Genomic DNA, 15,823 nt, shown 5'->3' with positions numbered 1-15,823 from the left:
ACACTGATTAGCTACTTGCTCTACGTTTATTTAAAATTAACAGCAAGACAACTAGAAGTGAATTTGCATTCCATTAAATGAATCACACACAGTAAACAAATCCTTAACAAAACAAAAAAAAAACGTTGCAATGAACGTGGTTTGTTTTAAATAAATCACACATAGTAAACAAAACCTTAACAAAAAAAAAAAAAACTTTGCAATGAACTGCAATTTAGACACGCAAACTGGGTGCCGGTGCGTTGAGACATGCTCGGGCAGATTCGGCTTGAAGTCGTTCAACCTTGGATGCGGCGCCGCGCGCACTGTTACAAAAAAACCCGTGCACACAGCCAAGCGAAATGGGATCTTGCCGGTCTTTCGCACCCAACGCGTAATTTTTGCCGCGCGCATCTTCGCGCTCGTGCAGACGTGTCCAACAAGGCTTTACTCCGTGTCAGCGCGCTCTGATCTGTAAAGGGGCACAGACCTCTCCCGAATCATCTCCAGCACTCAGCCTCCGAAGCACCACTAACTCCAACTCCGTTTCCCTCGTAAGCTGATATTAGTATTTAAACATTCTCTATAATAAAAAATGTTTGTAAAAAATATTTTAATAACACGGTTTGGCGGTTATAGAGTTCTAATGACGGTGTTCAACTATAACCGTTGGTCTCACAGTTATATAATAACCGTCACACCCCTAACGATAATATTGTCATATTGCCCAGCCCTACTGTACATATATTTAAAGTTCCTTTCAAAGTAGGGCTGTGTGATTAATCGAAATCGTAATATAATCGCGATTTCTAAATCGCTTCATAGCACGATTTTTTCCGTGCTCCTGGCTCCAACCTCCCAGTATGCTATCTGAACCAATCAGAATGCAGCGTGCCTAAATTGAGCGTGAGAACAGAACAGACCGGGCGGGTACCAGAGATTCAGTGAACTGCTAACAGGTGCGCGTGCCAGATGAGAGCGCGAGTGCATGGAAATATTGGCGCAAAGGGGCTTGCCTCACCAAGTTTCTTTCTCTGGGAAGGTAAGGGAATAACATTACCTGATTGGTTTACAAGCAGTTCCCTCCGCTGCGGCTGTCAGTCATTCTCCATTCATCATTCAAACCAGGGTGTCCACGAATCCTTAAAGTCTTAAATCTTAATTCATAAAAAGTCTTAAAAAGTCTTATTTTTACTAATGAAAGGTCTTAAATTTTCGATGACAATTTGACTTAGACATATCTAAATAGCGTACTTTTTTATTTATTACAGTTTTTTACAATTGCTAACACACAATTTTGCAAGCAATGCTGGTTTTATCAAAATACTTAACACAATTCACAAATGCACACACCCAAACTGCAAAATACCTCATATCTCCTGCAAAATGAAGCACTGCAACCAAAACTACATATAGCATTATCAAAATCAAACTTTTGCACGAAATGGTACACACTTCATTTATATTACCAGATTTTTGTCTAACCAACTACACACTGTTGGGCATAATGAAAAGCACTCTCATCTTTAGTATGCTTTGCCATAATACTAAAATAGTTCAAATTGTAGAAAATTCTTCAGATTGTTCACATGACAGAAATATTTGCAGATACACACACATGCTGTTGAAACATTTATTTTTTTATCTTTCACCAAACAAGTCAGTGCAACATATGCACAGCAGATATATTTACATTGGCCTGAACAAAAATATGCTCACAGAATACAGTAAACTGAAAAACAAAATTGCAGAAAAAATATATATATAAAAAAAGAGGCAAGAAAAATAATTAGGCAGCATCTTGCCGCATAGCTGGGTCAGGCCACATCACAGGCAATATCTTCCCTTGCCAGACATCGAGGGAAGAAGCGCCTAGAGTGCCTTATCCATCCCTGAATCACACCCACATCAATCTCCTCATGCCTCTTCCATAGCCTGCACAAGAGGCATGCGCACAAAGGGCTGCCGGTCGTAAACCTTCCACCGCCATGCTGAAAATAACTCTTCTAGGGGCTCCTACCCTTCCTCTTCTTCCTTTTCCTCTTTCTCTTCCTCCTCCTCCTTCTCTTCCTCCTCCTCTTTCTCTTCCTCCTCCTCTTCCTCTTTCTCTTCCTCCTCCTCTTTCTCTTCCTCCTCCTCTTCCTCCTCCTCTTTCTCTTCCTCCTCCTCTTCCTCTTTCTCTTCCTCCTCCTCTTTCTCTTCCTCCTCCTCTTCTTCTTCCTTCTCCGCTTTCTCTTCCCCCTCCTCCTCTTCCTCCTCCTCTTCCTCTTCCTCCTCCGCTTTCTCTTCCCCCTCCTCCTCTTCCTCCTCCTCTTTCTCTTCCTCCTCTTCTTCCTTTTTCCTCCTCCTCTTTCTCTTCCCCCTCCTCCTCTTCCTCCTCCTCTTCCTCTTCCTCCTCCGCTTTCTCTTCCCCCTCCTCCTCTTCCTCTTCCTCCTCCGCTTTCTCTTCCCCCTCCTCCTCTTCCTCCTCCTCTTCCTCTTCCTCCTCCGCTTTCTCTTCCCCCTCCTCCTCTTCCTCCTCCTCTTTCTCTTCCTCCTCCTCTTCCTTTTCCTCCTCCTCTTTCTCTTCCCCCTCCACCTCTTTCTCTTCCTCCTCCTCCTCTTTCTCTTCCCCCTCCTCCTCTTTCTCTTCCCCCTCCTCCTCCTCCTCCTCCTCTTTCTCTTCCTCCTCCTCTTCCTTTTCCTCCTCCTCTTTCTCTTCCCCCTCCTCCTCTTTCTCTTCCCCCTCCTCCTCTTTCTCTTCCCCCTCCTCCTCCTCCTCTTCCTCCTCCGCTTTCTCTTCTCCCTCCTCCTCTTTCTCTTCCTCCTCCTCTTCCTCCTCCTCTTTCTCTTCCCCCTCCTCCTCCTCCTCTTCCTCCTCCTCTTCCTCTTCCCCCTCCTCCTCTTCCTCCTCCTCTTCCTCCTCCGCTTTCTCTTCCCCCTCTTCCTCTTCCTCTTCCTCTTCCTCCTCCGCTTTCTCTTCCCCTTCCTCCTCTTCCTCTTCCTCTTCCTCCTCCGCTTTCTCTTCCCCCTCCTCCTCTTCCTCTTCCTCTTCCTCCTCCGCTTTCTCTTCCCCCTCCTCCTCTTCCTCTTCCTCTTCCTCCTCCGCTTTCTCTTCCTCCTCCTCCTCTTCCTCCTTCTCTTCCTCCTCCTCTTCCTTTTCCTCCTCCTCTTTCTCTTCCCCCTCCACCTCTTTCTCTTCCTCCTCCTCCTCTTTCTCTTCCCCCTCCTCCTCTTCCTCCTCCTCTTTCTCTTCCTCCTCCTCTTCCTTTTCCTCCTCCTCTTTCTCTTCCCCCTCCTCCTCTTTCTCTTCCCCCTCCTCCTCTTTCTCTTCCCCCTCCTCCTCTTTCTCTTCCCCCTCCTCCTCCTCCTCTTCCTCCTCCTCTTTCTCTTCCCCCTCCTCCTCCTCCTCCTCTTCCTCCTCCTCTTCCTCATCCTCCTCTTCCTCTTCCTCTTCCTCCTCCTCTTTCTCTTCCTCCTCCTCCTCCTCTTTCTCTTCCTCCTCCTCTTCCTCATCTCCCATTGTTGTTGTAAAAAAGAAGGTGCTCACCTGTGGTCTTTTCATAGTACTTACATCCTGATTGAAGTGTTAACCATTAACCATTGAGGTGTTTGACCAGCTGGCACATGTATTAACCAATTAGCTCATGTAGTGTCATTTTAAATGGCAGTGTTTTGAAATGGCAAACATGTGACTTTATGTCAGATTGTTGTGTCTTATGCAGAGAACCGTGTTCAGTGCATTTAAAAAGTGCCATTTTGAATTGCAAAATGTGTGTAAAGCAGAAAATGTGTTTAGACTTTTGGAGACTTGAGAAGAGGTTTTGCTCTCTGTGTCAGTTTAAATAATTGAGCTGTGCATGTCAGTTTAGTGTGTTAGCAATTGGAAAAAACTGTATTCGTACTTTGTGGATTTGCTTGTTCACGTGACGTTTCGCGTCACTTTACCGCCAGCATTACGTCTGTCTCCTGCACACGAAGAAAGCGGGGCCCGGTTCTTATCGCTAAGTAGTTCTTAACGTATTCCTTAACCTCTCTCTTAACGTGATGGCACGATTCCCGACACGTTCGTACGGTAAGTATATCTACTGTAAGTCACACTTTCGTAAGGTTGGTCTGGACCATTCGTAAGCTCTCTCTTAGCGTTGTTTGAGCTCAAGATGCTAGTCGCCGCCACTGTGCAGCAGTCTTTAGAAATCAGCGCAGCGCAGTACAAGTCAAACTATGGTATGTTGACAATGTTGTGGCTCAAAAAATGATTTTATGTTATGGACATTTGAAGACTAATAATAAAATATGTTCGCAATGGATACAGGCCTATTTATGAAGTTGACTTTATTTGGTATCAGATCTAATATGGTGGTAATTAGCCTAGGCTATTTCGTAATGTCATTAAAGCTTTTAAATTGGCAATCACTTTTGATAATTAAAATCTGGCAAACAATCTGGCTCTAAATGGCTAAGATCTATAAATGGGTAAGCATGGTGGTGTCCAGTAAGCGACCAACTATGGCAGCGATCCAACGTGTCCTTGTATTGAATCAAAGACGGCGCCGCCCGCAGAGCCGAATAAAAAAAATGTCAATTTTTTTATTCGCCAAAACTTAAGCCTTTTTGAAATTTTGCCTGACGTCCTGCCAGAACCTTGGTGTGCCTGATCCGGAGGCAGCCATCTTCCTTGCTATGTCGCTCCATAGCTCTTTTTTGTTGCTGTTGCACAAGTTATTCCGAAACCTGGAAAACAGTGTCGCCTTGTGCAAGCTCACCTCGTCCAGCAAAATTTCAAGTTCCTCTGACGAGAAGCTTGGTGCCCTTTTTTTACGTTGCTTCCCCACCATATTCAGTATCTAACTCTCTCTCTCTGTTCATTGTAGATAGGTTGCTTTTTATTGAAAACATTAACCAATGGCAATCAATAACACAATAAACAGAAGTAACTGCAGCTGCTTGCCAATCAATTATGATTGTAAAGTACCTTACCATTACAGTTTTTTCCAACTGCTTACACACATTTTCACTTCATGCACAAAATGCAAAATGCCTCACATCTCCTTCAAAAATGTAAGACTGCATTCAAAATGCCATAAACACATGTCAGAATGAAGCATTTGCATCAAATGGCAAACACTTATTTCATAATAGTGCAAACCATGTAAACATTGTTTTTCTAAATCTAAAGCTCTTTGGTCTTTCATACGCTTATATCTACATTTCAATACAATGTTCTACAGTGAAAGTAATCTTCTGAGAGGGGTAACAAGTACACTGTATTCACCAATGCAATGTAGAAACATAAAATATTTATTAGGCCAAACATTACTGTTGTATACAGTAGCATTCAACAAATCCATAAACATATGTAAACCAAAAGTATATTCTTTATAATACAGTAAAGAACACAATTGAGTGTGGGGGGTCTCTGTGCATCGTTGGCATCCATTGTTCAAAACAGGTAATCTGACCTTTGACCTATTATAGGCTTATACTACAGTAAAGCAGTGATTGGTTAGTGATCAGTAAAGCAATTAGTGTTTGCACATATGAGGAGTGTGTGTGTGACCTGGTGAATAAGTGTAGCATTTTGATTGGTTGTGTTTGGAAAAGGAAATCAAGTAAATTCCTGCTAGATTTTTGTGTTTTAGGTAGAGAATTGTGTGCAGTGTTTTGAAAAAAGTTTTTTATGCAATTGAAAACTGAGTCAAAGGCTGAGAAATAGCTTATGGTTTTGGAGATTTGGTGTGTAGGTTTGCACTTTGAGTGAGAGGTTTCAGGGCCGGAGTGGGACTCATTTTCAGCCCTGGAGTTTCATGCCTTAGACCGGCCCACTTTAGTTACCGACTGACTATATTAAAATAATTAATTAAAACCTCAGTATATAAGTCAGCAATAGAGCACTCTTCTGTACAGCCTTGTAATTCATTGTATTTTTCAAAAAATATAATTTTCTATTCAGTGCAAAAGCCGTACACAGGGTTTTATAAATACAGAGGTCCCAAAAGTGATCTTGCTAGGGGGTTGCTCATATTATTTTTCCACTGTAATTGTCAAAGAACTTAGGCTATGTATATCTGTGTTAAATAGGAATCCATTGCAATAAAGTTATTCTCATTCTGGCCACAGTATGCAATAGGCTATTGTTCTCCTCTCTTATCTCCCTCTCCTTCTCTTGTTCTTCTTCTCTCAGTCTCTTTATCTTTACCTGTAAACATCCCCTTCCCGAAGCTGAGCTTTGATTGATACAGTCTTTGCAAACTGATTATTTATGTCGTCGTTTAAAACTTCGATCGTAAAACAGCTGTTTAGTTTTGCCACGTACATCTTATCTCCTGAAGCGTCGCGTTGGGATTCGCGCGCGGCTCGCGCTTCTGTGAACATAAATCCTGCTTTGTCACCTCAAACATTTTGACATATCACAATTTGATCATTTAATTAATAGTCTATATTTTACTGTTAACTTAAACTATGTTAAAATAAATGTTACTAGGATAATTTGAGTCATGTTTCATTTGCATAGAACGTGTTGTCTTTCTCAACGCCGTAATGCACCTTCGCGTGAAGTGCAAAATCGAGTCCTGAGCAATCGATGCCAACTAATTCAGCACCTTCACTTGGGACAGCGCCTTTGTAACGTCGAACGTAAGAGGCAGCGTTCTAAGAAGCTTTCTAAGGGACACCTCGGGGAACACACTTAGGAACCTAAACAACTTTGGTAAGATATATCTTTCGAGTCTTCTTATAGCTCGCTAAGAGTGAGCGTTATTGGGGAACCGGGCCCTGGTTAATTTCGGTTGAATTGTAAGTTTATTCTTAATGTGCGTAGTGGTGTGCCTATAGTCTATTATGATTGTAAACATTGGCACTGCGAGCTGACATCGCATTTGTATCTCATGCTTGCTTTCACTGCGTGATGTGTCAGTGTGTGCAGTTATAGGTATGTCCCTAAATGAGTTTTTGTCTCATATTTATATCATATTATGTTGTTATCATACATTATCACATCAGCACGAGGGCCGTTTTCCCATGCACAATAACAAATGTGATATTTATTTTATATAACAGTTAAATCATGAACAATAAATTAACATTGTGAGTTACATAAAACAATATTGTCAATATTGTTTGTTTTCCCTGTATTTCGCCGACGAGAATTTGAAAAAGAAACCGTAGCAGAGTCTCAGTGCAACAGGCAGCGATGATTTTTTTTGACTGAAATCTGCGTTTTGAACGAATCATTTTAACGATTCAATGAAAAAATGTTTCCTGAATGAATCAGCCGTTTGAACAAATCGATTGAATGAATGACTCACTAAGACAGTGACTTGCCGCCGCCTACTGGCGGTTTTAGTTTCACATTTAAAGTACCATTTAATTTAAATGTTACAATTAGAAATCAGTTCATATTAAATATTGAATAAAAAAAACGATCTCATAGCTTTATTTATGCAATTGTAAATGGAGTGTAAATATATTAATGCCAGTTCTGATGCCGCTTCTTTGTCACCTCTGCACTGCAAAGATGGATTTTGATTTAATTTAACTGGTAACAGTGGTATTGTGTTATTATTCTAATAGAATTTAATTTGAATGTTAGAATTTGACATACAAGGTGATGCATACCTCTCAGTTAAAAAAAAAAAGTTCATATATAGGTGAAAATGCCCCTGAAAATCAATTTAAGGTTGCAGATATTTTTTTAATTAAAAAAAAAATTATGTCACTGCTGTGAACTGACCACTGCATAGAAAATGAAAAATATGTATATCTTCGTGAGTCAGCTGTCAACAACAGGCCTAAACCAGCCATGGTACCAGTACACAAACACAATCAATAAAATATCATCTAATTATTATCAACAAAAGTTTGAAAATAGAGACATTTTTTTTGCGCACCCCTAATGTAAGGTATTAATTTTGATTTCTTTGGGTCTTAAAAAGCCTTAAATTTGACTTTAAAAAGTGTGCAGATACCCTGTCAAACAGCGCGTCGCGTTCGGTTACGACAGTCAACGATGAAACTCTCCAAGATGATTCAATGTTAATATTATTATACTTGATCTGTAGATAAAGCTCTATGGTTTCGCATTAAATGCCTATCTTGCTGGACTGTACCTTAATCATGTTCGTTTCTACCGTGTGTCTGTTAGATCACAACACTGGAGAGCACTGTCTATAATTGTTCTTCACGCGCACAGTAACTGAAATTTAAAACTGTTAAATGAAAAGGCTCAATAAACTATTGCATAGATAGATACTGTATAATACACTATGCATCGATATGTCTTTCCTTTGTGCTTTGAACTTTTCAATGCGGACCCGAAGATCTGCGCGATGTGACTCTGTGTTGCTTCAAGCGCATCATTCTGCGCTCGGGATGCGCATAAGCGCTTTGTGCCGCACTGTATAGGAGTCTTTCATAATCATATCATAATACTTTTGCGCAATGAAAGATTATTAATAGCCTTTTTTGTTCTGTCCTATCTATCATATGTTGTTGCCTCATTAAACAGCTGTGATATACTTAATATATCTCTTAATTTTATAGTAGACTATATAATTACATGAAATATTAATATTACATGAAATTAATGACTCTGAATTTATTCTTATGGGTGATATGAATTGGGACTGGCTGTCTGGGAACTCTGATTGTTTTAAAGATTTGTGTAATGACTTAAATTTAGTGCAACTTATTAATGAACCGACAAGAATAAATCCCAAAGCAGAAATAAAATCTACTCTCCTCGATCTAATCATAACAAACTCAGTTCATAAATATACCTCAACTGCCGTATTTTGTAATGACGTCAGTGACCATTGTGCAGTCGCTTGTGTAAGAAATACAAAAATCCCCAAGGTAAAACCGCGCATCATCCTAAAAAGACATTTTAAAAGTTTTGAACAACAGGCTTTTCTGCATGATCTGTATCATAGTGAACTTAGCAGGGTGTCTTTGTTTTCGGATGCTGAAATGGCATGGGATTTTTTTCATTCAAATTTCAGCTCCATTGTAAATAAACACGTACCAATCAAAAAGTTTAGGATCAGTGGTAAGGACAACCATTGGTTCTCAGACAGTCTATCAGAGCTAATCTGTTTGAGAAATAAATTGTGGGCACAAGCTAGATTCTCCAACTCTTCTGCTGATTGGACTGCATTTAGAACTGTACGAAACAAGTGTACTTTGATGATTAGAAAGTCCAAATCTGAGTTTTATTTGAAGTCAATCACAGATACCTTAAACAAATCTTCAAAGTTTTGGAAATCAGTTAAATCTTTGTCAGGTGCACGTGTGACCTCACACCTCCCTGAACAGATTCTCATTGGTTCAGATGAAATAAAAGACAAAGCAGTCATAGTCAATCAGTTTAATAAACACTTTATTCAGGCTGGACTCATATTTAATCAAACCGTAAATAAATCTGTCCCATGTCCTGCCATGTCAGCATCTGAAAATGTAAATGTAAATGGGGAATACTTTCATTTTAAACCGATATCAGTGTCAGAAGTTCATAAAGCCCTCAGAGACATTGATCACAAAAAGTCAGCAGGTACAGATAATCTGGATCCCTTTCTGTTAAAAGTGGCAGCTGATATTATTGCTGAGCCCATAGCGCATATTTTTAATTTGAGTCTTCTTTCCAACTCCATTCCCAAAAGTTGGAAAGCAGCCTATGTCCTCCCTTTACATAAAGGTGGAGACCCATCAGAATTGAATAATTACCGTCCAATATCAAAACTCTCTGTTCTGTCAAAGATCTTGGAATCATTTGTGAATGTACAGTTAAAACAGTATTTAGCTGACAACAACATTTTAAATAATTTTCAGTCAGGGTTCAGAAGTGGCCATAGCACTATTACTGCTGCTACTTTAGTGACAAATGATATTATTGGGGCCTTAGATAAGAAGCAACACTCTGCTGCATTATTTATTGATCTTTCTAAGGCATTTGATTCAGTTGATCATGGATTGTTATTGACTAAACTACGTTCAGTTGGTTTAAGTGAGAAGGCTGTTGCATGGTTTCAAAATTATTTTGTAGATCGTACTCAATGTGTTTATGCTGAAGGTTATAAATCTGATTTTCTTGAGATAACTAAAGGTGTCCCTCAAGGATCAATCTTAGGACCCATTCTGTTTTCAATTTTTATAAATGATTTGGATAGAGATGTTCAAGCCAAATTACATTTATACGCTGATGATACAGTGGTCTATACTCAGGCGTCCACCATTTCTGTAGCAGTGCAGGAACTTCAGACTGCATTTCAGGCATTGCAAAACACATTACTGAGTCTAAAACTGGTTTTAAATACACAGAAAACAAAGTTTATGGTTTTCTCAAAAGCTCGGGCACAGATACTTGACAACTGTGGCCTCTTGTCCTTGGATGGGAAATCAATTGAGAGAGTGTCTTCATACAAGTACTTGGGGATATGGATAGATGATAAGCTCACCTTCAATGAACACATTATTGTTTTAGTCAAGAAACTTAAAGTCAAGCTCGGCTTTTATTTTAGAAACAAATCTTGTTTTACTTTTAGTGCTAAGAAGAAACTTGTGGAAGCTACTTTTCTGTCTGTAATTGATTATGGAGATATATTGTACATGCATGCTGCATCTTCCATCTTGCGTCATGTTGATTCAGTTTACCATGCATCACTACGATTTATAACAAATACAAAGTCCCTTACCCATCACTGCATTCTTTATGATTTAGTTGGTTGGACATCACTTAAAATTCGTAGACAACAGCACTGGTATATCTTTATTTATAAAGCTATACTTGGCAAACTTCCACTGTACCTCTGTAACCTCCTCTCTGTCTGCTCTGGTACTTATCAGCTACGCTCTTCAAAGTGGTTGCTTTTTAACGTGCCACGAGTTACAACCGAATTGGGAAGAACTGCTTTCTCTTATTTAGCACCTTGGGGGTGGAATAATCTACAAAAAGAGTTAAGGCTAGACACCCTTATGTCCATTAATGAATTTAAAACTTCTGTAAAGAGTACTGTGATGGAGACATGTTCTTGTTTTTCTTAGGAGTCTCATTGTGTTCTTTTTGTACTTCTTTTATCATGAAAATGTAATTTGGTGTTTGTTGTGTATGTATTTGTTGTGATTTGGCTGCTACCTTGGCCAGGTCTCTCTTGTAAAAGAGATTCTGAATCTCAATGGGACCTCCTGGTTAAATAAAGGTATAAAAAAAAAATAATAAAAAAAAAATAATTGATCTATTTGATTTTTGTTATCTTGTTTTTCATGAATGTATTTTACAACAATACAAAGAGCAATGTGTAATGTTTTACCAGATGTAGTGCTACATGATAAAGCTCTAATTGGTTTCCTTTGGAAATATGTTTCAAATTCACACAGAATGCATTAAAACTGAAGCATGTCTGTTTGTGTCAAAATCGTGATTAAAATCAAAATCGAAAAAAACATCAAGAAATCGTGATGTTTTTTTTTTTTGTCCATATCGCACAGCCCTATTTCAAATTACTTTTGGTGTAATAAACAATTCTGAGTGGTTTCTTTGTCTTGCAAAAGACATTCACGCAATCCTAGACCTTCCTTTTTAATGTTACAAACTTAACAAACTTACAAACTTAGACCTTCCTTTTTAATGTTACATACTTAAAAAATTAGGTTGAACTAAAATTTAGTAAATCACATTTACTGAAAGAACAGTTCCTGAATTTTTCCACTGAGCAACTAGTTTTACCTGCTTGATATTTCCTCTTACTCAAAGTTGAAATGTGGACATGTATTTTTTTTTGTATTTTTATAAAAATATTTTTTACATTTCCACCACAACATTTCCTGGACACAACGACAAAGCAACATAAACATCCTCATATTTTAACCATACTTATGAACTACAGTTTGTGAACTAGTGTTGAACATTTTATCTCACCTCCACTCTGGCAGTTTCTCACTAAAATCAAAGAAAAAATGAATGACAGTCACTTTGTAGACATTAATAAAATCATATTAATATTTGTAGCTTTTATTATAATTTTTTTATTGTTTGTTAGCTTAAGATTCATTATTAGTTCTTAATTTTCATCTTCATGTATCCCTCTGCACTATCATGATTTTAATCTCATTGTCATGTCCAGGTCATGCTGAGCATCTGATTGTCTTCACCAACACAAAGATACCAGTGCTGAGCTGTTTTCAGTGGCAGTTTATCTGCAGTAATGTCAGAGGAGCGAGGAAAGGACTCTCTCTCTAAGATGAGTCTCTCAGAGAAACAGAGGTAAGACTTCGACTGTTTCCACAGAATCATTTTAAACACTACTGGAGTTTCAGATTTGTCCTGTACAGAACAAAGTCTGATCAACAAGGAGTGTTTTCTCTCACCATTGCCATGTCAAATGCTGTGCAAAACAACTGAGAACTTCCGATAAATGTTTTTAGATTGTCACAGGTTAAAATGACTTGAAACTGATTTCATATTTAATTTACAGGAACATTTAGCACATGTGAATAGGTTTAATGTACCATACATGTAAAGTTCTGGACAAGATTAAAGTGCATTTAATTACAGTTTGAAGGTGCACATTTAGGGGATAGTACATTTAAATAATGTGGCAATTTTAGTTAGAACATGTCAAATATACATGTCAAACATATATATCACAGTTAATAACTAACTTACAGTTAATAACTAACCAAATTTTTCGGTTTGCATACCTACCCGAAGTGATAAAATAAAATAAAATTCTGCATCAAAATTTATAGACAAGTAGTTTGTTTAGGCATGGTTTGTAAGGAATTAGAAACCTGCGCACATATATTCAAACGCACATAACTATAGAATCAATTCTTAATGCGCATGTGAACGCCATCAGCGTCTATCACAGGTTCGCGTTTAAAGTCTGTTTAGAGAGAACGGTGTCGTCTTAGCGGCCCCTAATTTAATAACAATGATCATTTAGACGGAAGTGAATCAATCAAAACTAACTTTAGCTGGAAAAAACATTCAAGAACCACTATTAAACTCAACCAATCTCTGTTACCTTAAATTATATGTTTGTCTCTGTAAAGCTGCTTTGAAACAATCTAGATTTTTAAAAGCGCTATATAAATGAGGATGACTTGACTTGACTTACGTACAGAACTTCTACCATGACTGTAGATGTTTTGGGACTTTGAACAAATCATTTTAACATCACACTTGATGGCCACTAGGAATTAGTTAAAATTAACATTCAAAAACGAATAGCTAGAAGAGATGAACAATAAACGCCTAAAATCGTCACTCTTTACAATCTAAATGAGTGGATATTTTTAAAAGAAATGTAAAAGTTTTCCTCTATTTCTCAGCTTCTTATTTACTGCACACCATTTAATTATATGCAGAATTACAGATACTAGATGAGATTTTAGTTTTAATATTTTACGTATGGCAGTCATCTGATTACTACGGAGCCCCTAAAGGGACGTGGTGGAGGAAAAAATTTGGGATGGGAGAAAACAACTAATTTTCAAATTTTTTGCACTCCCTTGCAAAGATATTTGCGTTCCCACACAAAAACTGCTGTGCGATCGGACAGACACTCCATGTTTAATGTCCCGCTGGCAGTGCTTCAGAGATCCGTACGTTAAAGGGTAACTAAACCCCTGGTCAAAGCCTGACTCCACCCACTGGCAATATTTGAAAAATGCTGGAAAAGTTGGCAGAGCCCAGCGGAGATAGAGGGGACGATCCGAGGGCGGGGCTGAGCGGGGGGGCGTGCACCTGAGACCCGCAGTGACAGCTGCTGTCAAACTAGCTAAAATGGAGTGACGCAAGTAGCTTTGCAACAGAGCGGTCATTTGAAGTCGAGAACTTTTCTCCCCCACCTTCACCTGAAGTGGAGGAGGGTGAATTGTCTGTGGACACCAGCTCAAACTGCGGTCTTAACCCCCGCATCGCGATCGGCATCCGATTATTCTTATATTCAGTCATTTTGAGGTAATTTTTTCCGGGATTATTATTACTATTACGTTCATTATATTTTGCTGCTATGTGAAAAAAATAATCAGCAAATCGCGCCGGCGCGTTTGTCGACACCAGAGGATTAACTTTAGCCTAATAAGAAGGAACATAAATTGTGATTAAAAATATATGCTCACTCACATCATGACGCCGCTGCGGTGGTGGAGTTCATGCAGGATTGGAAGAGGTATGAAGAGCAGCGTTTGGCAGCGCGAGCTGTGTGGAGAAGCCCATTTCCACCTCCATTGCGTTGGAGAAGCAATCCCACGTAAAATTCAGGTTGCACACTGGAGCAATAGGCGAGATTAACTACCTAGGCTACACGAAATAATCTAAATAACTATATAAATGCTATGCTAACTAGATGCTAATATATATCTATCCTGATCGTTTTCAATACTCGTAATTCCAACTCCTGACTCGCTACAGTAGTTTTGACGGAACCAGATGCTTTTATACCAGGGGCTGCCAAGGGCGTGGCGAGCTCGCACCAAGGGCGTGACCGAGTGACGTCAGAGAGTATTCTACGTCAGAGAGTACCCCTACTGCAGGAGCTTTCCGTTTAACCTGAAGAGGGCAGCACTCAGACATTTTTACACCATATATTTGAAAATTAAAACACTTTATACCCAAATGTCAAAAAATGTACTCGAATCAATGAACAGCATTTATGAAGCTCCATTCTTACAGATAATTAACTAAAAAAAGTTGTTGTTTTAGTGTTTAGTTACCCTTTAACAATGGAGCGTTTCATAGTGTTTGAACTTGGACTCAAATATAAAGTAATGCAGTCAGTGAGTGCCTCAAGGAGTTCAGTAAAGTTGGCAATATATTCACTGATTCGAACTTCCCGGATTTATAACTCATGAGCTAAACGTTGTTATAACACAAATGACACCTAATAATCATAGCAACGTAGACAACAAGCTACAACCCAATTTTCCTCAAAATCAGCTTTAGAATATAAATTGACCTCCATGAGCAGGCGGCTGGAAGACAACTCTGAAGGGACCGTCTGCAAATTGCAAAAAATGTGCTACAAAAATATTCAATAACTTTAGTATTACACACTGTAGCGTCACCAAATTCAGTGGTGGCTCGTCAGGGGAGGCAAGGGAGGCACAGCCTAACCAAAATTTTATGTTTCAGAATGTGTATTTCTTGTTTGTAATTTCACCTCTGTAATTGTAACCATCACGCGCTTCTTACCAGAATGTGCCGAATCTGTGAAACACGAGTACGTGGGGATAGAGGAAGGGAGGGGGAGGCAAATCCATAGCCGGAGACTTGTGCCTCTGTTGGTAAAAATGTTGTGCCAATCACCATCGAGTATTTCACGTTCATCGATTAGGAGTGTTGAGAAAAGTAACATGGCAGAGGAGGCTTAATTCCATTGGTATATCAACCAATCATTGACATTACATGATATTAGTTTAAACTGCTACCGCTGATAAGGAGAGTAGAGATTAGGGGTGTGCAAAGCAGCCGGTATTTGTATCTGTATTTGTATTTGTTGAGGGGGAAAAAGTATTTGTATTTGTATTCGAGTAAAATCCAAAATAGGCGTAAAAATCTAGTTTTTTTGCGTTACACTTCTAATTTACGTTATAGTGTAAGTATTCTTTAATTATATAAATCCAGCAATGAACATGTAGCCTACCAAGGAACGTCATTGAAAAGAAAATAACATAACAGCCATTACCTCATCCATGGTTAAACCAACAACTAATAAAATACCATTGTGAACATTATGAATCCCACCACCACCCGTCCTTGTTGGAGGACGCTGAACAGACAGAATAAGTAAGGGATAATGTTCCGGCCAAGATGGCGTACTAGATAGCAGCATAGGTTAATCGCTAGCAAGGTCTCAAAGTTTTATTT

General features: G+C 39.0%; 1 protein-coding gene across 1 annotated transcript in view; it reads left to right on the top strand.

Moving 5' to 3' along the window:
* The window catches only part of LOC143724250 (NACHT, LRR and PYD domains-containing protein 3-like), a 391,005-nt gene that overhangs the window by 17,971 nt on the left and 357,211 nt on the right, over nt 1-15,823 (top strand). Inside the window, exon 2 of the mRNA XM_077217230.1 lies at nt 12,075-12,214. Within this exon, the coding sequence (XP_077073345.1) occupies nt 12,156-12,214 (59 nt within the window). The 5' untranslated portion in view covers nt 12,075-12,155. The remainder of the gene's footprint in view (nt 1-12,074; nt 12,215-15,823) is intronic.

The sequence above is a fragment of the Siphateles boraxobius genome, unplaced genomic scaffold, assembly GCF_051911475.1.
Source record: "Siphateles boraxobius isolate OS27281-9 unplaced genomic scaffold, OSU_SipBor_1 70, whole genome shotgun sequence".
Classification (NCBI taxonomy): domain Eukaryota; kingdom Metazoa; phylum Chordata; class Actinopteri; order Cypriniformes; family Leuciscidae; genus Siphateles; species Siphateles boraxobius.
Note: the sequence above shows the minus strand (reverse complement) of the source record. Positions and strands in the feature narration are given on the sequence as shown.